This window comes from Ziziphus jujuba, chromosome 2 (assembly GCF_031755915.1).
Source record: "Ziziphus jujuba cultivar Dongzao chromosome 2, ASM3175591v1".
Classification (NCBI taxonomy): domain Eukaryota; kingdom Viridiplantae; phylum Streptophyta; class Magnoliopsida; order Rosales; family Rhamnaceae; genus Ziziphus; species Ziziphus jujuba.
The window spans coordinates 7,667,591-7,690,793 of record NC_083380.1 but is presented as its reverse complement, the minus strand read 5'-3'; the positions used below and the strand labels follow the sequence as shown (position 1 = coordinate 7,690,793).

Here is a 23,203-nt window from a genome sequence, read left to right as displayed (position 1 = left end):
TTTTCTCTTGCGTTTCACTTTACGCCCACTTGTGACTCCCTCCATAGGACTTGCAACATCTTCTAAATTAATAGGCATTTCAAAGCTACTTGATTCAAGATTTATTTGAAGTCCATCCATGTTTATCTACATGTTTTCAAACCAAAAAAAATTATATATTAAAATAAAATATTATAATAACCTTATAATAAACATGTATATAATTTTTTGTTTCCAAATCACAAAGAAAAATATATTCACACATATGCACATATATAATTTTTTTATTTCCCAAGCTATAAGAGGTACAAGATGGCTAAATATCTTTGCAATCTTCCAAATTAGTTGAAAAATCTCGCAGCAAAATATCTCCCAAATTAGTTGAAATGTCAAATATTTTTGTACTTTCATTTATTGAGATGTTGCATGCAACCACTGGATTTATTCCACTAATCAATTTTTGCAAACGCTACTTGTGTTGAGAAGGAATTTGTTTTTTTCTTTTAGAAAAAAAATCTGACGCTATTATGAAGTACTAAATAGATAATGCAACCAAAAATAATAATAATAAAAAATGTTTTGTGGTTAATTGGTTATAAAGTGATTATTAATGTTCATCTTTCAAGTATAACAAGAAAACTTTCAGATTATATCTATCACCATAATAATGACTATGAAAATGACAACTACTACTACTATGCCAGCATGGATTAAAATCCTTTTTTCAGTTGCAGAGAACCAAAGAATAGATGCCAGCATGGAATAAAATCTTTTTTTCAGTTGCAGAGAACCAAAGACAGTTGCAGAGAACCAAAGAATAGATGCCAGCATGGATTAAAATCATTTTTCCAGTTGCAGAGAACCAAAGAATAGATGCCAGCATGGATTAAAATCTTTTTTTTAGTTGCAGAGAACCAAAGAATAGATTTAGCTCATTTTTTCATGGTTAATATTTATAAAGGGAAATTTTATTCGGGTCAAAATTTGAACCTTCAATTTGAAAGTATATTACCTATTTAGTTTAACCAATAAATATTGATTATAAACTTAATAAACTTAATCAAATAAAAAAAATACATACTTAATAAACTTTTTTACAAAATCATAGACTCCAATTAGTACCCAGGAAAGGAATGAGAATTTTGCAAACATCTATTGATGTAAAATGAGTCTCAATATACCATTGGCTTTATAATCCCACAGAAAATTTACTAGTTGGGCCAAAAACATCAACTACTTCTATCCAGAAAATGAAATTCAAACATGCATATTTGATATTTGGCTAATGTTCTCAGAGAAAACATCAACTACTTTTTCTTTTTTTCTTTTTTTTTTTGGCTAATAAAAAATTCAGCATATATTGATTTTTTTTTTTTAAATCGTTGGATGTCATAATAATTGAATCATCTTTATTTTAACATGAATTGGATAGTCATCTTTCTTCTATAAATTTGGAATAGTCACAAAACGTGGGGGTTGCAATGTAAGATCGGTAGATAGTGTGAAACATACATTCAAATATTATAGAGATCAATATCTGTTTTCTTTCATTTCTAACAATTGCAAAAACAGCTTCACATATATTTTTAAATTTTTTTTTTTTATGTAACACAAAAATGCTTTATGATATGCAAAAATTTGAAAGTTTAGCACGACTCACCGTTCGTCAAGAATCTGCAGAGAACTCTCAAAGACCCTGTAATGCCGAACCCAAATCGTTCTCCTTTGTTCTTTCAACTCTCAGTTGCTTCAATAGTTCAACTCTCAAACGACTCACTGTTCTCCTTTGTTCTTTCAAGATTTAGATTTTAGGATACCAAATCAATGAGAAGAAATAAGAAAAGACCAAAGTAAGAAAAAAGATAGAGAGAAAGAGACTAAGATTGAGGCAGAGAGAAGAAGCAGGGGGTAGAGGAAGGAGGCTTTGATGGCTGATGGAGATTGGAGATGGGGCTGGCTAGTGTGGTCTGTGGTGGCTACGTTGTGAAGTACTGGAGAATAAGATGAAAATTGAAAAATAGGGCTTGACTCTCGACTCTTGAGTTTTAGATCTGAAATTTTTTTTTTTTATGTTTTTGTTTTTATTAAAAATGTATTTTTTGTTTTAAAAAAATTAGTAATAGAAAATTATTTTTATAAAATTTTTAATTTATAAAATTTTTTAATTATTAAATATTATATTAGTGATAAAATATTAATTTAATATTAAATTTAAATGGGTTATAATAGGTGTATAATCGTGTCGGGTTGAAACTGACACGTTTAATAAATGGGTCGTAACGGGTCAATTTCGAGTTAAACAGGTCAACCCGAACGGGTTGACCTGATTATGACCCGAACCCATTTATAATAAACCAAAACCCATTTATTCTGTGTCATTTTCGAGTCGTGTCACCATGTCATGACCCAAATTGCCAGGTCTACTCAAAATAAGGGTATTGGGCCAGATTTCCCAAGAGAAAATACACAAGGGCCAGTCATGCATGCTGACAAGGACAAGTAAAAAGGCGGCAAGCATTTCAAACAGAGGGCCGATGGCAAGGGATTGCCCCGCAAAACGAAAATACACCAGAGCCAACAGGTAAAAAGTAGACCAAAAGAAAGCACAACAAAACACAAGGAACCTACCATAAAACCTGGACAAAAGGAGACCAAAGCGGCGTTTGACAAGGAAAAACAAACTAATTTTTATGCATGCCATGCAGTAAAAAATAAAAGACTTGTTTTGCCATTTTTTTTATTTTTAAAATATTATTTTCAAAATGAAAAATAGAAAATTATTTTTTGATGTCTAAAAATAATTTTCAAAAATAAAAAACAAAAAAACATGTTTGGTTAAAACTTTTCAAAAATTATTTTTAAACAGTATGAAAAATTTTTTAAACAATTTTTCTTTTTGTTTTTTTACTTTTTTATTTGAACTCTTTCAATTTTAATAGTTTTCTGCATGTTACATATCAGTACATGGAACTTTTTTTTTTTTTCATGCTTTCATTTGTTTTTTTTCTAAATTTTGCTTCATTATTAATAATTGATTCACATTATAATATACATGTATATATATATGTATCAACTTTTTTTATTATATGTATTTAATTTTAAATTGATTTATAGTTGGCCTTTTAAAACTTCATCTTTCCACTCCTTGTATGACCAACAGTTGTTTCACATTATCAGTCATTATCTTTTTATTAATTAATTTTTAGACCTACTTGATATTATACAATATATGTTATTAATTATTTGATGTGGGTTTTAAGCAAATAGATTTGTGTGTATATATGAATAAAATAACTATTAGGACTTGGAATTTTGTATTAATAAAAAACAAATTAAATCCCACAAGTCTAATATAATATTTCCAACTATAAACATCTATAAAATCTCATATTAGTATAATAATAAAACTACTAGATTTTATATATTACTAATATAGTCAAGTCATATGCTTAGACCTTCTTAACACTGTTACAAAGGAAAGATAAAAATAAAAATTAACAATAAAAAATAAATAAATACAATGAGAGATAAGGAAAATTAAAAAAAATGGAAATAAGGAAAAAAAATATCTTATAGAAAAACAGAAAAATAATGAAAAATATAAAATATAAAATGGGAAATTAGAAACAAATATCTTATAGAAAACGGAAAATAAGAAAAAAGAAAAAATGATGGAAAACTATAGATGAGAAAAATATAAATATATATATATATATATATTTGATAATGGAAAATTAGGAAACAGAACAAAAGAAAGAGAGAGAGAGAGAGTATTTAATAAAGAAGAAAATGGAAAATAAAGAAAAAGAACAAAATAGCAACCAAAAAAATTGATATAAGAAATCTTTGCAATAAAAAAATGATAAAAAAGTAAAATAATAAATTAAAAAACTAATAGGAATATAATGAAGGAAATAAAAATAAAATAATAATAATAATAATAAAAAGATAATTGATATAAGTGATAAATCACAAAGAATTGAAAAAAAAGAAAAGAATAGGAATAGCTATGATAATTGGCCAAACATTATTATTGGAAAGAAGCAATTGTTATTTTTTAAATTGTTCTATTTGAAAATTATAAAAAAAAAGGAAAAAAAAAAGAATAGGAAGGTAAAAGATGGAAATGAGAAAATGTAATCGTACACATTATTCTATTTTTCTTTCTCTAAAATATTTCAAGAAATTGAAGTAACTTTTTTTTTAAAAAATAAAAAACTCAAATTAAACGATAAAAAAAATAAATCAGAATAATATATATTCTATTATTTCTAAAACAAATAAAAATATTATTTTATTGTTCTCTAAATTTTATTTTTTTATTTATTTTTTAAAAATTATTTTTGAAAATGGGCTGAGCAAACTATCTATTTTTATTTTTTAGAATATAAAACTGTTTTAAAAACAATTGAATACGTCAAAGCTTTTTCTGCAAAAGTCACTCCCTTACCATTCCACTGACTCTTACTAGTTCTTATAAATGCTTTGAAACTCGACAACTTAGCTCGCAACTCCTTTAGTTGTTCTTAAAAACCTTTAGCTCGATGGAAATATTAAGATTCTTTTTCCTTTTTTTCTTTTTCCTACTTGTTAATTCAAAAACCTTCACAGTTATAAATGAGTGCGATCACCCAGTCTGGCCTGTAGCAATAGCAAACGGCGGCACTCCGTGGCTGCTTCCTTCCTATAATACAGGACTCTTCGTTCTCCAACCAGGCCAAAGCAACACCATCTCTGTCGACAGGCCTTCCAGCGGCCGGTCGGGTTTTATCTGGGGCCGAACCCAATGCAGCATGGCAGACTCGGGCGCCTTCCACTGTGGCACAGGAGATTGCGTGTCCGACACGGTCGGATGTGGAAGCGACTCGTTGCAGCCGGCATCAACCACCATAGCCGCGTTCCGCTCAATTGATGGATTGGAGTATTACGAGGTGAGCTTCAAAAACGGATATAATCTTCCCATTATAGTGGTTCCCGTGGGTAGGGGAAGCGATGGATATGATGAACATCACTGTACGATTGCTGGGTGTGCTGTGAATTTGATCAGCACGTGCCCAGCGGAGCTCCGGTACAGCAACGAGAGCTTGGGTTGTAAGAGTGCAAGCCAGGCCTTTGCGGAGCCCAGCTTTTGTTCTGGTACTGCAGCTGCTTGCAATTGCAGCACTAGCTGCTATACCGACTTCTTTAAGCAAGCATGTCCCAAGGCTAACAGCTTTGCTAATGACAAAACCAGCACCTTTTCCTGCCCTTTTGAGCAAGATTTCGACATCGTTTTCTGTCCTTCCTCTTCAACCACTAGGTAATCATATAGTCTGTTTATATATGTGTAATGAATTTCTACATTTCTCCGTCTTTCAACGTCTTTAAGACCATATCTACTAGACATATGAAATTAATATTTTGTTTATGCTTAATGCTGTTACGTGACCAAAAAAAAAATATATATATATATATATATATATTTGCAGATCGACCAGTCCAGATTATAATTTGCACCCGGAATCGGAGTCGGACTCAAAGGGAAAAATCAAAAATAATTCTAAGAAGTGGAAGAAGTACAAAATTCCCGCGCTCATCTCTGGGGCAGCTTTGGTTGGGGCAGCTTTGGTAGGAGCGTTGTCGACTGCACTTTGGTGGTTCAATGCAGGAGGATCTACTGGAGGATCTACAGGAGTATCTACTGGAGGATCTACAGGAGTATCTACTGGAGTATCTACAGGAGTATCTACTGGAGTATCTACTGAAGGATCCAAACCTTTTCTACATCTTTATATTCCGATTTTATTTTTAAGGTATTCCGGTTTTCTATAAAAAATAAATAAATAAATAAAATAAAATAAAACAAAACAATATGGTATTCCACTTTCAGGGAAATTTTTCAAGTACTCTCGTATTTATCACTTAAAACTCCTGCATGTCATTTCGTGTCATGTGGATTATTTTTCATGCGAAATAACGCATCAGCCCTCTCTCAAAACTGGCTCTTTCTCTTTCCTCTCTCTTGTCCTCTTTTTCTCCTCTTCCGCACCAAATAATCTTGGCAGGAGATTTTGTTCCTGAAACCACCAAATCCCTTCATCACCAAAAATGAAATCACAAACTCCCTTCATCAACAAAAGTTGCAAAGACTTCTCTTTTTTACTCTTCTTTCAGCAGCTTGTTTCAAAATCTGGGCCCATCTCTCATGAACAACTTTTGACATATATTTGTTTTCCATTATCACAGTTGGCTCTCAGACAGTGATTTTTACCCCAAAAAAAAAAAAAAAAATTATAATCAGATAAACCTAAAAAACGCGTTTATTATTGGAGATTTTTTTATTTCAATTTTTTTTATTAAAAAAAAGGCATTTGGGGTCCATTTGGTTATTCTATTTCGCCATTTTGTGAACAAATGACTTGAACCATGGTTCCATTTTTCCATTATTGAAAGATTGAAGATCTTGTTTTTGACACTGATTTTTTTGTGCAGAGAAGAATGGCACGCACATTTGAAGTTTCGGAGAGAAGGAGAAGAAACGAAAACGAAAGTGGAAAAATGTTGAAATAGCCGCAGCCGAATCTGATGTGGCATGAAATGATATGCAGGAGTTCTGACTCTTGGGTACGCTGGGAGTACTTGTAATTTTTCCCACTTTCACTGTACTGTTTTGATTTTCTCACGTGTGTGTGTGTGTGTATGCCGGTTATGATGCATAGTCTAGATCTTGTTATAAAAAATATTTGTATATTATGGATGTTTACATTTTCAAAAATCATTTATTTTTGAAAATGTCTGCGTTATAGAATTTTATTTTATATATATATATATATATATATGAAGGGTTCAACGGCGTGCATTTTATATATGTACGGTGCGTCCAACGATGTGCATCTATATGTATTACTTTTCTATTTAAGAAATTATAATTTTATACATTTTTTTTTTTTGAGTTGTGGAAAGAAGTTTTTATTGTTTGTTTAAAATACAACTTACCAAATACATAAAAAGACAATATGATAATTAAAAATGTAAGTTTTTGTTTTTTAATAAAAATATACAAGGATAAATTTTTATTTTTAATGATAATATACAAGGATATTTAAAAGGTAACACAATATTGGGGGAAAAAAAAAAAACTATAATCATATACATACCAGTCACTGTTATTCTTTGAATGCAAAAGGGTCAATTGTTATATTTTCAGAAAATTTTTCCCCCCTTAATTTTCTAGCGAGCAAGAAATTAATAGTAGTTTTGTTATTTTTTTTTAAAAAAGATAAAAGTGGAGGGCCTTGCTAGGTAATGGGGACTTCCATTTTAGGTAATGAACTTGAAGGACCATTTCTGGGGCTTAGTATTGAGCTTCTTGGTCAAAACAAGTGATGGACTAGAGGGTCATAGTGAAAGCCCAATCCCTTTTGGTAATCATATGTTTTTGAGTAGTGTGATTCTATATACACACACAATTTACGAAATTGTGTACAACAGCTTTAAATCGTGTTAAATTATCTTAAGCTCTTAGATAATTATTTTTTGTTTTGCCCCTCTTTTTTTATTTCTTCTTTCCTCTCGTATCTTCTTTTATGAATAAGCAACTTTGGATCAAAGTTTCTGCAAAGATATCGCAATGTTAATACTTATATAAATACTCTTTTCATATGTGAACTCTTAAATTTGAACAATGTTAATGATAAAAAAAAAAAAAAAAAAAAAAAAATCAGGTTCAAAGCATCTACTTTTGCTGCAATTGACAGGGGGGCTACCCATATAAAGGGTTTCTTGATTAGGCTTTCTGTTCACCAAATTGTCTGTATTTTTTTTTTTCGTTAATGAAATATTTAATGAGTTACCATGATCTCCTTTTCATATCCAGAATTTAAAAAAAAAAAAAAATTACCTTAGAATTGTAATTCAGAATACAATTATATCTTATAAATTAATTAAAACCTTCAACTTCCTATTTCTCAAAATCTTTTTTTAAGATTTAAACATTTTGCAACCAAAATCTTTCTAATCATGCATATTTACAAAACTGATCCTCATTTTTTTTTTTTTTTGGTTCATAATCATGAGCAATTTGAGAGCAGGGTTCGCTGATGTTAATTGTGGAAGCTCTAATCTTCCATTAATGGATGTCGTTGACATGGAAAGAAGTTGTCGATGCGATGGGTAGAACAGTAGAACCTGGTGTGTCTGCTGAAGCTCTAATATGTTACAAATTATTTTGGACCGTTGGTTTAATCCAACGGTCCAAAATGAGGTTTCCAAAAAAGGCACGTTTTAGTTGTTGGCCAAATGACTGATATGCATTTTATATATAAAAAAAGGCATAGTTGGCTTAGAAGCCATTTGGTAACAGTTTTTGGTTTTTGTCTTTCTTTTTTTTTTTCAATTTTTCTCTATCATTGTTTTTGTTTTTGTTTTTTTTTTTTTTTTTGGGTTTTAAATTTTTGGGTATTTAACAAACTAGAACATGGTTGGTGATCTAACATTAATTTATTGGAAAACTAACATCCTATGTAACATCCCACATCGGTTGGAGAGGGGCACGAAGCGGTTTTTATAAGGCTGTAGATACCTCTCCCTTCAAGACACGTTTTGACAAAACCTTGAGGCCGGAGGAGAGAGGGAGTGAACCCTGGGCCAAAGAGGACAATATCTTGATGCGGGTGGTACTGGGCCGTTACAGTGGTATCAGAGCCTGGCCCGGATCGGTGTGCCAGCGAGGACGCTGGGCCCCAGGGGGGAGGATTGTAACATCCCACATTGGTTGGAGAGGGGCACGAAGCGGTCTTTATAAGGCTGTGGATACCTCTCCCTTCAAGACGCGTTTTGACAAAACTTTGAGGCCGGGGGGAGAGAGGGAGTGAACCCTGGGCCAAAGAGGACGGGTGGTACTGGGCTAAAACTTTGAGGCCGGGAGGAGAGAGGGAGTGAACCCTGGGCCAAAGAGGACGGGTGGTACTGGGCTGTTACATCCTAGTCCATCTATCTATAGCTTCAAGTTCAACTTTCACTTATAGATGGTGTTTCCAGCAAGTCCATCCAGTATCAGAACTGCCACTTCTCCACGTGTAAGTACTGTGGCTGAGCTACATCCATGAAGACATATGATAAGCTTTATGTTTTCTTGGTTATTTTCTCATGAGGTCCATTCAAGCAGGTTGACGATGATGAACCATTGTTTTGATGTGTCTTTCATATAAATTAGGCTGTTTGTTTACGTGTTTAGGTTCTTTTTTTTTTTTTTTAATTGTAAATATACGTGTAGTCTTTTATTTTATTTTAATAGTTTATTAACATTGGTTAATAATAATTAAACATCTTATTAGTTATAAATATAAGGAGAAAAAAATCATAATTTAAAATAATATTAGTTTTTATTTTTTTTCCTCCACATTTATAATTAATTGATATATTTAACAAACTTTAATCACCACTAACTAATACTAACAAAAAATTAAAATAAATGGTGGGACAATACACTTGCCAGGGAGTTCAGATGTTAATGCTGAATCCACCGGTTCAAGTTGTCGTTCTTCTTTATATAAGCTCCAAGACTAGTAATTTAAGCAATAAATATTAATAAGTGCAGCAAAGTTCTGAGAGATCAATGCAAACATGTTCTAAAAGGCTAAGGAAATGACCGTTTCAAATAATTTACAATGTAGCCGAATGAAATTGCTTTGGTTTTACAATCTTTGGGATGAGATTAGAGTCAAGTAGAACGTTACTGGCTTTTACATCTCTGCTATGCCACTTGCAATCCCCAAGCAAATGTTAAAAAACGTGTGTACCATTTTAGAACTAAGCTTTTATTTCCTGCTCAATTCAAGCAAGCCATTATAACTTGTACTGTTATTGCAAATACTGGAATTATTTTCGTAAGTAGGAAATGAGTTTCACCGGCTGTCTATTTCCAACGAATTTATTAAGCTAAATAATGAAGGATGGCGATAATTCAGTAAGCTATATATTGAAAGATAATAGTAGGGGTGGACAAAATCCAATCCAACTCGTTCAATCTGTCCAGTCCAATCCATTTTTAACGGTTTAGATTGGATTTTTATATTAATTGGATTGGATTAGGTTCAAAATATTATAAATTGTATGGATTGGATTGGTTATGAATTAGAAATATAAATCCAATCCAATCCAAATAATATATTATATAATTAAAAAATTATATATTTTTTATTTTTTTTATTTTTATATATTAAGTTTTAACTTTTTTTTTCATTTTTATATATTAATTTTTAGCTATTTTTTCCATCTTTATATATTAATTTTTAATATATATATATATATTTTTTTTTTTTTACATCCCCAAATCCCAAATCGATTATTGAGTGAATGAATTTTGATGAATGTATTATTTCACATTATTTGTTTTAACAATTTTAATTTGATTTTGTAGAAGTGAGATGATAATATTAATGCTTGCTACTTGATAAGTACATGATGCGTATCATCTGGTACATTTTCTTTCTTATTTTCCATTGTAGATTATGCTATATTATTCTAATTGGATTTTATGTTTGGATAATTATAATTTATTATTTATATTTTATATTTGAAAATTTTTTATTTGTATTATATATTTATAAATTAGTAAGTTTTAAACCGATCAATCAATCCAAATTAAATCGATCATAAATGGTTTGGTTTTGTTAGATTTAACGTTTTAATAGTTTGATTTGGATTGCATATTAGAAAAACTGATAAATAATGATTGGATTGTATTTCGGTCTAAAATCGAACCAATCAAATCCATACCCACCCCTAGATAATAGAGTAGATGTAAAAAATAGTCAGAACCAAAATAATTAGTTCTATAAAAAAATAGAAGATGGAAGGCAAAAAAATGAGAAATATATTATTATATATTAAAAATCAACGGATAAGTCTTTGGTTGCATTTGCATATATAACAAAGCAAACCTAAGTTATACCAAATTTTAGTTTTCACCTACCCTCACTAATGGAACTGTAAAACATAGAATATTGATTAGAATTGACAAATGACCTCTCTGCATCGTCCACCATGGTTGTGCTTGTAGATGCATTATCATTATAACTGCTAATATTGGTTCTTTTAGCTGCAGTACTATCGCTCATTTGGCTGCTTAGATGGTCAGATTTCCAGTAGTCAGTCAAGTATCCTGGTTTAGAAATTGTAGTGGAAGCTTGAACATCTCCTGAAAGCATTGCCACCACACGTGACATTGATGGTCGTAGAGAAGGTGAACTTTGAGTGCACAACAGGGCTACTCTTATCACTCTTCTTACTTCTTGCTCATTGAATTCTGACAATAATGCTGAATCCACCAGTTCAACTTCTTTTTTTTCTTTGTAGAGGTTCCAAGCCTTGTAAGTAACCAACAAATTATACAATCAATGAAAGTTATTATCTATAAAAACCCTGTTTATGGAGAGAAAGCATCTCCTTTTAGCTAAGATATTATAAATATAACGATGGTTGACCTCCCAAAAGTTTTCTTAAGCTTTTTTGAAGAGTGGCATTTCTATATAGTATTGAAGCCATAAATAAAAGAGGTTTTGTGTCCAACTCAAACCAAAAATACAGTCGGGCCTATGTGTGAGAAGCTAGGATTCATTTCATTCATTCTGTAAATCAAAATGAAGCCATTGCCATTATGGATGCCTCTTATGATGAACCTGCGTTTATAGGAGCTTCATTTTTACAAAAGAATACTTCTAACTATGAATCAGTACCTATATATAGCTGGAGTCTCAAAGAATACCAATATTAGGAACATTTTAATGTTTCATATATAAAGAAACTGTTATCTGCAGTGAAAAAAAATTATAGTTTCATACCCATCCAAGAAGATATGTCTTTTCTTCATCCAAGTTTGAATCAGAATTTGCCCTGCCACTAACAATCTCTAAAGCCACAACACCAAATGCAAACACATCAGTTTTATCTGTAAGGTAACCGTGCATAGCATATTCCGGTGCGAGATACCCACTACATCAGTAACAGTTGTGTTTCCAGATTATAACAAATACATTAAAAGAAAGGACCAAAAAAAAAAAGAAATAAAAATGGATGTAAAACTGAAAATTAAAGGTGATACTCGGTCTGCAAAAGCTTACACTGTTCCACCAACTCGGGTGCTTATGTGCGTCTTCTCATTATCATTCAGCCTGGCCAAACCAAAATCTGATATTTTGGGGATGAGATCAGAATCAAGCAGAATGTTACTGGCCTTTACGTCTCTGTGTACGATTTGAAGTCGTGACTCCTCATGAAGATAAGCTAGGCCTCTTGCTATGCCCAAGCAAATGGAATAACGTGAGGACCAATTGAGATTTAAGCTGTTATTTCCTGTTCAAACAAGCCATACCTTGTACTGTTATTTTGTTATGTATTACTTAGATAAGCAGGAAATAATTGTTCATGCATATACCCAATAATGCTTGATCGAGACTCTTGTTTTCCATATACTCATAAACAAGGAGTCGGTTATTTCCGTCGAGGCAGCATCCATACAATTTCACCAGATTACGGTGTTGCACAGCAGAGATTGTAGCAATTTCGGTCACAAACTGGTTCTTTCCTTGGTGGGATGTTTCAGACAGTTGCTTGACAGCAACAACTCTTCCATCTCTTAGTGTTCCCTGTTGAATACAAACAGTATTTCATATTAAGAAAAACTATACATCCTATTAGTACTTCTATTCTCATTTTATGACAGAAATTTTCTCTGCATCTCTGTAGATAAAAATGATACCATGGCCTCTGTGGATAACTATAGACATCTACAAGAAAGCTTAAATTGCAAAAGACACAAAGACATGAAATCAATTTTTCCTAGGTACCAACTTGTAAACTTTATGGGACTGACAAATTACCTTGTAGACAGGTCCAAATCCTCCTTCTCCTAACTTATTATCAGAACTGAAATTATTTGTAGCCATCTTTAGTTCATTATAACTGAAAGTGAATGGTCTAACATCTAAACCAAGGAGCTCTGCAAATAAAGAATAAAACAACATTCATTTCATGATTGTAATTTTTTTTTTCTTTTTTCATGAAGAAATTCAGAACTTTCAATAGTCCACAGGCATATAGAAGTTGCTGGTGCAATCAACAACATTCAAAATGCAATAAAAGTAATGATTTAACCTTCATTATCATTGGTCTTGGACTTCTTTCTTCTTTGAACCACATATGATATCATCAAAATGAACAGAATGCTTAAAACTCCAGAACCAATTCCAATTCCAACTGCAGGACTAGTCCTTTTCCTCTTAAAGGTGGTAGGTTTGATATTGACAGTAGGATCAAAATCTGTATCCAAAGCTCAGTAGTCAATCACATATTACATACATGAGAAGAAAGCATGATTTTCACACCATATTACCTAGAGTGGCACTGATGGCCGAACTAGATGGTCCATATGTACCTTCTATAGGTATGGAGGAAGTCCCTTTACCAGCCCAAAAGAGATGGATTTCAAGATAGTTTTTTAATACCTGAGCCTTAAATATCATGTGGACAGATTGGGAAGCAATCCCATCTGCCTCCTTTCGTATGTTGAAATTCTTCAAAACAAGTCTTCCCTGGAATAAAGAATAATAATAATCAAAGACACATTTAAGAAAAACATTGTTTGATTCCAAGAACAAACGAGGCTTTGGCAATTAGTTGGAATAATAGTGTGAAGAATATACTATACTAATAATCACAGTGTGCTATATCAGTCCTTAAACCTTTAGAAAAACTAAGGACATATATTTGCCTATACTGGATAACTCAACAAATCTAAACAAGACTTGAAAATGTCCTTGTTCTAGAAAACAGATTTTATGGAGTTCAATTGTTATGATAGAAACCTGGATATAAATATCGAACACACGCCTCCCAAGACTTCTCCAAGAAGAAGAGTCATCAAAAGCTACTTCTGCAAACTGGAGGTTCACAGTGTAGTTGCCATTCTCAAGTCCCAAACCATAGTATCTTAATGATGAAGCAGAGAGCCTTGATGTCTGGAATAGTTCTGAGTCCAAAGTTTTTGTGAACTGACGTGGTGAAAAACTTATATATGGATTGGTCTTTCCAGTAAAATGTCCAACATTGCTAACAGCCCATCTTTTGAAGTTGCTAACAAAATATGTTGCTGGACCAAGAATCTCATTGTCCCTCTCATACACAAGACGATCAGAAGATATAATCTCCTGACCACCACAGTTAATTGCCAATATCTTATCTGCATAATCGATATAAAAAGGATACTTTCCCATGTGTTCAGAGTAAGGTGAAACATTCAATAGAAAATGAATAAGAGCTTTAACTGTATTTTACATTGCGTTTTCAACTGTACTTACAGGTCTCATGACCTTGATTGCAACGAAAGTTCTGCTGGAGACACTTCAAACCTGAAGTCCGAACACTGAAGCAAAAGAGAGGAATGACTTAAACAGTTAGACATAAGAACATGCAATTTTGTTGGACAACAACCACTAGCCATTTTTTTGCAGTAAAAAACTATGAAGAAGAAAAAAGAAAGAATGATGATAAAGCACTTGTTTCTTAGAACTTATCATGGATATACATAAAAATTACTATTTGTGTTAAACTTTGTGATGACATGTTATGCAGTAAAGGAAGACGGACTAAATATGACATGTGAATTCTTACCTTTTGTTATGACCATCGTATGGTAAATCAGTACAAAAATCCATCCTACCAAAATTAAAACCTCACAGAAACTCTAATTTGCTATCTTTCCGATACCCTTTAAATGTAAGCACAGCACATAGGGAATTAATTACCTTCTATTTAAACTTTCTACTGTGAAGTTGTTGCCTACTAGATTACTGCATATTACTCACAAAGAAAAAAAAGAAAAAAAAAAAAAAAGAAGGAAGCAACGATGTCAATTTCATATTGAATTATATAATGAAAACCATATAAAAGCCAAATTCTTTATGACTGTTAGAGAAAATGTCATCAAAGAACTATCACATTATACCATCATAAGAAAGTAAGGAAGCTATATTAAGTATAGATATAAAAGATATTAATTAATTAAATTTATCAAAAAAGAAGAAAGCCCAATACTTTTCTAAAATGTCAGGACTTACAGTTCTAAGTTTCGTTGATTGACCCACGAAGGGATGTTGCCTGCTAAATTATTGTATGACAAATCTCTGCAAGTATAGTGTAACAAACATTTAACGCAAATTCTAGACAATGATACATAATACCATGATTATTGTTTCATGGGATCAATTTCTTGAAGAGAAAAATGTAAATAATGCCAGTACATTTAGTTTATTAGGTTAACCAATTTGAAGGAAAAACAATTTCAAGATAATTTTTCCTCGTCAAGTTTTGGATTTTTAAATAAACCAGTGCTTTATATGCTCATGCACCATGCTTTAACAGAATTTTATTTAACAGGAAAAGAAACAAGGCAATGGCAGAATGGCAAAAGGAAATTGGAGAATGTAATGTGTCTCAAGTTCAGGTAGCAAAATATATTGTTAAGTTCAGATAAACCCTAAGCATAGGTTAGCTGATGTGGATACAACTTTCTTTTCATCTGAACATGTCTATAAGAATATTCATTTACAATTTATTACTCTACTAAACTCTAATTCTCTCAAGTTCAGGTGGTAAACTATACTCTATGTTCAAATAATCCCGGTAAGACAATGCATATTCAGTTAACTGTACGGAGATGTCTTCCTTTTTTTCAAGAAACATGTTAACTGGAAAACTCGAATTCTAATACATTATAGTAGAGGGAAACTAAATAATCCAGATGCACTCACATGACACTAAGACGCATGCTTTTTTTTGGGGCAGGGAACCATTTAACTTATTGTTGCCAAGAAACCTGATTAGGGAGACAGAAATATATAAATGCTTCAATAAATTGAGTAACTGTTGGGAGGCACTTGCTACAATAAAAAGAATCTTAGTATATTACAGGAAATAGAGCGAACTCATATTAAAAAGAGAATGAGGAATCTCGCCAGTTATGCTGTTGAAGCTCAAATCCCTGTAAAATAAAACTTCAATGATTCATAACAACAGCGGCAAATATAAAAGAAGAGCATTCCAATCATGCACACAAACACATAGACATTCAAAAGTTGAACTTATATGATGACTTTGAGTAGAGACTATTAAGTTGGTCAAAAGACTATTACAACAAGAAATCTTGCACATTTCTAGGCTCACAACTTATTTGATAAGCATTCCTAGTCAGTTTTAACTGATTAATTGAATGTTATTAAAGATGAACGAAATTAAACAGTTTCAGGTAGCATAAATTATAAGTTGTAGATAACTAAAAATGTTGTCACAACTCCAAAAACTAAATAATTAAAACTTACAGCTCAGACAACTTCTGGTACTCTCCAAGACTGGATGGAATTGAATTGGAAATGTTGTTATTCCTCAGTACTCTGCAGGATGAATTAACAAGTTGTTATTAGTAACATACCTAAGGAATGAAGAGTACATATAAAATATTCAATCTTAACCAAGAACCATGTTGCTTACAACACAGTTAGATTCTTCATATCCTTTATAAAATCGAGGGAAGAGTTTCCATTAGTTAAATCGCTTACACGCCTACAAATATATCATACATGAGATGGTTAGATTCAAACATTTGCAGATAGATGAGATGATGGACATGGATACTTACAACTCTAACAGAGAAGTCAGAGCAGAAAATGTCAACGGTATAGAACCTTCAAAAGCGTTGCCTTGAAGCCTCCTATAAAATTGTTCACAAATAATTAATTGTTAAGCATATAGTTTTCATATTAACTGAAGCAGAAATGTTACCACGCAAATGCAGTTGAAGGAAAATAGAGAGAACATCAAAGCAGTGTTTTACAAGGATTTGAGCTTCAACCAATTTCCTATGAAATCAGGCACCCTGCCTGTAAGTTCAGTGTCTGATGCCCACCTGCAAAAAAGCGAGAGCATACCCTTTAAAAAATAATGAAAATATAATTTTTCTCCGCATGGTATTCATAATGTTTTGATTCAAATTAAGGGGAAAAACAAGGACAGAAAGTTCTTACACAGTTTCCAAATTTTGCAGATTAGCAAATGTTGAAGGAATCTCACCACTAACTCCAGAACTGTTAATGTAACTGCAAAATATATATTATCATAAAATTTGTTAGCACTTAATATTTATTTAAGTTCACATAAACAACCCTTTCCAAAAAATAAATGTAGGCAATAGACAAGTAAGATGCAAATAGTCACTAAAAAAGAGAAACAAGTATAAGACAAAATAGATCATTGCAATTAACTAGGAATTCTGCAGATTTTGTAGCCATAAATCAAGCAAAAAGAAATTATGCAAACCGTCCTTCTATGAATTTTTTCCTTCCAAGAACTTGGCTATTGTTAGAAAACCTGTTAAATGATTTTTTTTTTATTTTTTATTATCTGTTAAATAATATATTTACGTGGATTAAAATTAACCATATAAGTTACTTTAACTATCAGTTTGGCTTTCTGTCACTTTACATTTCTAGAGCTTATTATACTCCAGCATATGAATGAATACAGGACTTAGACAAAGAAGCCTTTGACACAGCAATGGTCTTAAGGAATTTACAGGACTCTATGACATGGCCTTAATTGTCTTGTCCAAAGAACTTCTATAGTGTAAAAATCCTTTTAGAACTGCTTCAATGTTACACTTTATCCGGCAACTACATACTGCCTAGAAAACATTACAAAATCCTTGAACTGCAGATAGGAAAAGAAAAAGGGAGAACAAGAAAATTATCAAAAACTTACAGTTCTTGCAATTTCGATAAATTCCCCAGTTCTGATGGCAGAGGACCAGAGAAATAGTTTTCTGCAATAGATCTGCAAGAATAAAATACCAACAACAAATGAGCATTTCTCAAGGATTTATAGTTCTCTAAGTTTCAGATCATTATGTGCAAAAGTACAAACAAGACAACAGGTACATATTTGAAGCGGACAACATACTCAAAACATAATAAGATTGTTGATGAATACTTCAAGAGGCCCCAATCCATTTGGTAAGGTGACTAGAAAGTCCTTAATACTTTAAGCTAGAGGACCTAAATTTAAAAATTTAGAATGGTATAATGTTTAAATACAATTATATTTGGTCCGAAAAACATCAACTGACTAATAATTTAGTACTATAATCTACCAGGACCTATAAAGAAAATACTGCATTTGAAGAAAGTGGTTTCACTAGTGATAAAAATTCAAAAGCATCATGCTTACATTAGTACATCACAGGTTGAGGTTGGGTAAGCATTACTTACAAGAATAATAAATTCATAAGTTTTCCCATTTCTTTTGGTAGTTCTCCAGATAATGCATTAGTCCCAACGTTCCTAGTAACAATAAAATAAAGAACAAATCAAGCAGGGAAAAAAAAAATAAATAAAAGAAAAGAAAAGGCAGCTAATATATGTATATATATATTATACATTTATTAGTTCGAAATCAAAATTTAAGGAGGCTACAGGTATTTCAAGCGTGTCAGATTGCCAATAGATGGAGACAGACTGCCTGACAAGTAATTTTTGCTCAAGTCCCTGCAAGAAATTAGGAAATCAAGAACTTCATATTGGAAATTAGAATCTACTCTAATTAAACTTTGACATCATATAAATGGAAAACCTATTTGGCTCTTTTGTGAAGAGAATTAATCAAACACAATGTTTGAGGAAACCATACAGATGGAAAAGGTAACTCAAAGTCCACAGCTCTTCTGGAATTGGACCCGCAACATCCATCTCAGTAACTGTCCTGCAAATAAATATCGATGGATCACATATTCTCGAAATATATCGATGATGTAAGGTAAAGAATAAAGATCATACATAAAATCTCAAATTCTAGTCACCATATGATTATAAGATACAGATTTTTGAGTCAAAGTAGTTCATGATGGTAGAACATATTGGAAGTGGTCTGTGAGTGAACAGATCAATTTTGGAATGAGACTCACAAATGGACAATGTGACAAAAAGAGCCATTGCCCTAAGAACAGTCGCATTTGATGAAGACTTTATAGTCCCTACTGATAAGTGGGTAGGGGTCTACTGCAGCACCACTGCATTGCTCCCCACTTATGCTCCTGTTATACGTGTTATCCGTTGCATTCCACTGTGTAAAGATCAAATACAAAGCTCTGACTGCAGCAATCAGATTCAAAGATAATGGAGGATATGTTCAGTTATAACCCTGAGATTTTAAGAAAGTTATAAAGTTTATTTTACTAATTAAATGCAAAAGAAAAGATCAACAATTACTATCATTATTGGAGCTTACAAATTTAGAATTGATTACATTGAAGAAACTCTATTTTGAGACTGCTTAATTATCAGGAGTGTTTACCATACCAAATGTTAATGGGCACAGGAGTAGTGATTCAAAATAAATCATTTAGTGTAAAAAGAAAATTTCATTAAGATGTTATTTTCTTTACATTATAAATGTTGAATTAAAAGAATTTATTTCTTACTAGATAAACCTCCATAAGTTGCAACAGAGACTAAGAAAACACAAGTTTAGAAGTGCAAAATTTAGTAATTGATGGCTATTCTACATGGTGTTATGATACAAAGAACAAATAACATTAACAATGGCATGTATTTATCATACATTTGCTGTTATATATCAATGAGTTTTCTGCTAAATCCAATATTGAAGAAAAAATGGAAACACAGACCAACAGATTCCTACCCATTTCATTGAAATTTGTATCTTGCAAAACCAGATAACAATAAAATGATGTGAAAGTTGGCAACAGAGTGTTCTTGTAAAGTGCCCACCTTTTCACAAACAGATAGGCTGCATGATAGTAAGCAGTCTCCAAATAAAAGCAGTACTACTAACTCCTAATAAAATTGTACTTTATGTACTGATGCACTGCAGCTTGAGATTTTCTAAACCTACTGATTTCCATTCTTTAGTTAGTTACAAACAATATTACCATATATACAGATAGAGAGAGGTTAATAACACTTGGAATTTATGCAAACAAGCAAATACAGGAATAGAGAGACAGACCTTCAGTGGGTTCTATAAGAAGGCCAAAAATGCAAGCAGAACATATAGCAAGGACAAAGAATTTGTGATTACTCTGCCACATTGCTTAATGCAAATCTAGAAATTCAGGTTGGGAAAGTACCATCTACTGATATAGTCAACGTACCATATGAAGAATCTAGAAACACATAAATAAAAAGTATCATTTTATATGTCTACTTCTCATTTAAATAAATGACTGATGATTTCATTTTACCATATAAAAATATTGATAAATTGGAATATCAGTAAATAAAGAGAACGATATATGTTGGTTTGGTTCTGGGTGAAACCAATAACAATGTATCTTCAAGTCACAAATCTGATTAAAAAAAACAAAAATTTAAAAATGTAAATAATCAAAAAGTGACACCTGCTGCAACATAACTGTTAGACAAGTAAATTAAAGATTTTGCTGCCTATTTGTAGACATCTAAAACATTAGGCTCACATTGTTAAACAAAATAGACGTTTACTATAATGTTACTGTGTATGTAGACGTGAAAATAATATATGTTAAACACCACATCATTTATATACAGATTGTATAAAATGCACATGATCTAGTGTTATAGCCTTAAGAAAAAGACAAAAAAGTTCAACTCCGTGGTACTTCTCGTCAAAAAGAGTGCGCATATGAGAGAGGGCATTGGAGAACGAACAGAATGGCCCTTCCAGCAAAGCCACGTTCACTATACAATAAAATATTTATTACAAAAATAAAAATTTCAAAACATTACTTGAAAAACAAGTTAGATTAGAGCACGCGGCATTTGGCAACATCAATGAATCAAAAATGCCATTCCAAATTACGAGTCAACGCTCAAATTAAGCCATAATCTTTTTCCCATTCAAATTCAAAACTATTTTATAAGTTAATGATGCTGAATAGAGTCAGATAACAACTGCTATGTGTCAAAGCAAAAAAATAAATAAACGAATAAATAACAATAACGACCGCTATGTGTAATATTTTTAATAAATAATTAAAAACTAAAAAATATTGTTTTTCTTTTTATATTACATAAAAAACGTAGATGGTAAAATAATAGCTTTTAACTCTTGTTACGGTATTATATTTTTTCTATTATAATTTTGAAGGTATAAATTAGATAGTAAAATGATAATTTTTAACTTTTGTTACGATATTATATATTTTCTATTTTAATTTGTAAGTCTCTAGATTAGATATATTCGTAAATTTAGTCTACTAGTTAAAACTATTAAGAATACATTTTTATATTCATTGTCCAGACTTTGATGTTGGTAAAATCCCTCCTCCCCAGTTATAATATTATTTTTGTTTAAAAGAGTTGTACAGTAAAGATTATGGGGCTGAGGTTCTAAATACACCCTCTTTCTCTTCAGAGTAGAAAAAAAAAAGTTATTTATTTTGATTTCATTTCCTAAAATCATAAACTTGTATAATAAAACATTAATTCAAATTTTAAAAAACTTCTATATGTTTAAAAACTTTAGTTATATTTAATTAAAACTTTTGAAGACTTTCTAAAAATTATGGGTATTCAATCTATACTTTTATAAATTTTTAAAACATTTCAATTAACAAGTTTTGAAGTATTGAATTATAACTTTTTAAATTTTCACAAAAGTTATTTAATATAGACTTTACTTTTGCAGATAATGAACTTTCGAATGAATGGTATATATGTACAATATCATGAATTGTTTCTCGTTTAACGCAAAAACTTTGATAAACTTTTCGAAGAGAGGAAAACACGCATCTAACAAAGAAGAATACGACCAAGGGAGAGACGTCCAGTCCATAACACAAAACGGTAATTTTCATGCAATAGAGCTTTGATGTGTGTGTGTGTGTGTGTGTGTGTGTGTGTGTGTGTGTGTATATTTATATTATTTTTTTGGTATGCATAAAGATTTTTTATAGTTAAGTAGTTTTCTCATCATATAGTATTTTTTTCTTAGGGTTTTAGGATTTTTTTTTTTTTGGGGTTAATTTTATGCAGTTTTTATGATTTTTATGGTTTTTGTTTTTGTATTTTTGTTCTACATTTTCGATTTGGGGATGATTTAGGATCTATAATATTATTATCTTGCTGCTGAGTTTTGTAGAAAAGAAAAGCTAAAGCCGAAGAAAGGATTTTTTTATTTTTATTTCCCTGAATTTATCTTCGCCGGAAATATTTTGTGGGTATAATATCTTTAGGGGAATAATTTATTAGGGACTTTTTTTATTTTTTTTCTTTTCATAAGAATTTATGATGAATCTGAAAGATATATTATAAGACCGTGGTTCAAAATACATCCTTTTTCTCTTCAGAGTAAGAAAAAAAAAAAATATTTATTTTGGTGTCCTTTCCTAAAATCATAAGTCCATCCGAATATGGCAATACTTAATTGCGTAGCCTTTAATTTTTTTTTTCTTTTGCATTTTCTAAACTAAAAATCTAAAATGTAGGACCAATTAGTTTTTTTTTTTGTTTTTTTTGTTTTTTTTTGTTTTTTTGTTTGAAGAATAATGTAGGACCAATTGTTGATCCATTGCAATGGTGATAATTGACAAATAGCATTTTTCTTGTCATGTAGTTTTGATACAGATACTTTTATCACAACATTTTTTTTTATTATTCAAAATTCAAAAATCGTTTGGTTGTCTTTCGATGTCTGGATTGTTTGATTAACTTCTTTTAGCCTTACTTTTAGCAGAAGAAAAAAAAAATATATATATATATATATAGTATAACTTCTTTTAGCCTTAGACGCAGAGACAAACTTTTTAAAAAATTATAACTTGTCAAAAAAAAAAAAAAACTTTAAAATCGAGTTTTAATTTTACTGGGGTCTTTGGAAAAGAAAAAAGATTTTGTGATGAACATACAAAATATTAAAAAGAATTATTAATAATATAATATATTATTATTTAAAGAATTGCTTATTTTTGTTGTGCCTGGCCGGATGTCAGTTTCAAGAAGAAGTGTTGATAAAATTAAGTATGGTTAATAGAGGGGGCGCAACATGCATGTTTTAATTAAATTGCATTATAGTGAATGAAACTGCTTTAATTTGCTTTAAGGACAGATTAGTTTTGGTACTTCCACTATGGAACTTATTTTATTAAGAACCTGTTTTCCAATGGAATTTCATTTTTAGCACAGGAAAATATTAACGATAT

General features: G+C 31.2%; 2 protein-coding genes across 2 annotated transcripts; one reads left to right on the top strand and one right to left on the bottom strand.

Annotated features, from left to right (window-relative positions):
- Nucleotides 1-4,430: 4,430 nt before the first annotated feature.
- LOC112489564 (thaumatin-like protein 1) lies at nucleotides 4,431-6,523 on the top strand. Its single transcript, XM_025068283.3, has 3 exons — nucleotides 4,431-5,278; nucleotides 5,448-5,771; nucleotides 6,451-6,523. Exons 1-3 carry the CDS (start codon nucleotides 4,524-4,526, stop codon nucleotides 6,521-6,523), a joined length of 1,152 nt encoding a protein of 383 aa, XP_024924051.3. The 5' UTR covers nucleotides 4,431-4,523.
- Nucleotides 6,524-10,826: 4,303 nt separating this feature from the next.
- On the bottom strand, nucleotides 10,827-20,599 carry LOC107417944 (probable LRR receptor-like serine/threonine-protein kinase At1g56140). The gene is made up of 23 exons (XM_060814436.1): nucleotides 18,968-20,599; nucleotides 18,694-18,765; nucleotides 18,480-18,551; nucleotides 18,276-18,347; nucleotides 17,770-17,841; nucleotides 17,037-17,108; nucleotides 16,847-16,918; nucleotides 16,652-16,723; nucleotides 16,504-16,575; nucleotides 16,335-16,406; nucleotides 15,926-15,997; nucleotides 15,773-15,832; nucleotides 15,075-15,140; nucleotides 14,763-14,807; nucleotides 14,316-14,380; nucleotides 13,824-14,197; nucleotides 13,352-13,550; nucleotides 13,114-13,278; nucleotides 12,840-12,958; nucleotides 12,395-12,605; nucleotides 12,081-12,312; nucleotides 11,802-11,952; nucleotides 10,827-11,327 (listed from the first exon to the last, which is right to left on the bottom strand). The coding sequence occupies exons 2-23, from the start codon at nucleotides 18,750-18,752 to the stop codon at nucleotides 10,926-10,928; spliced, it is 2,796 nt and encodes a 931-aa protein (XP_060670419.1). The 5' UTR covers nucleotides 18,753-18,765; nucleotides 18,968-20,599; the 3' UTR covers nucleotides 10,827-10,925.
- Nucleotides 20,600-23,203: the final 2,604 nt, after the last annotated feature.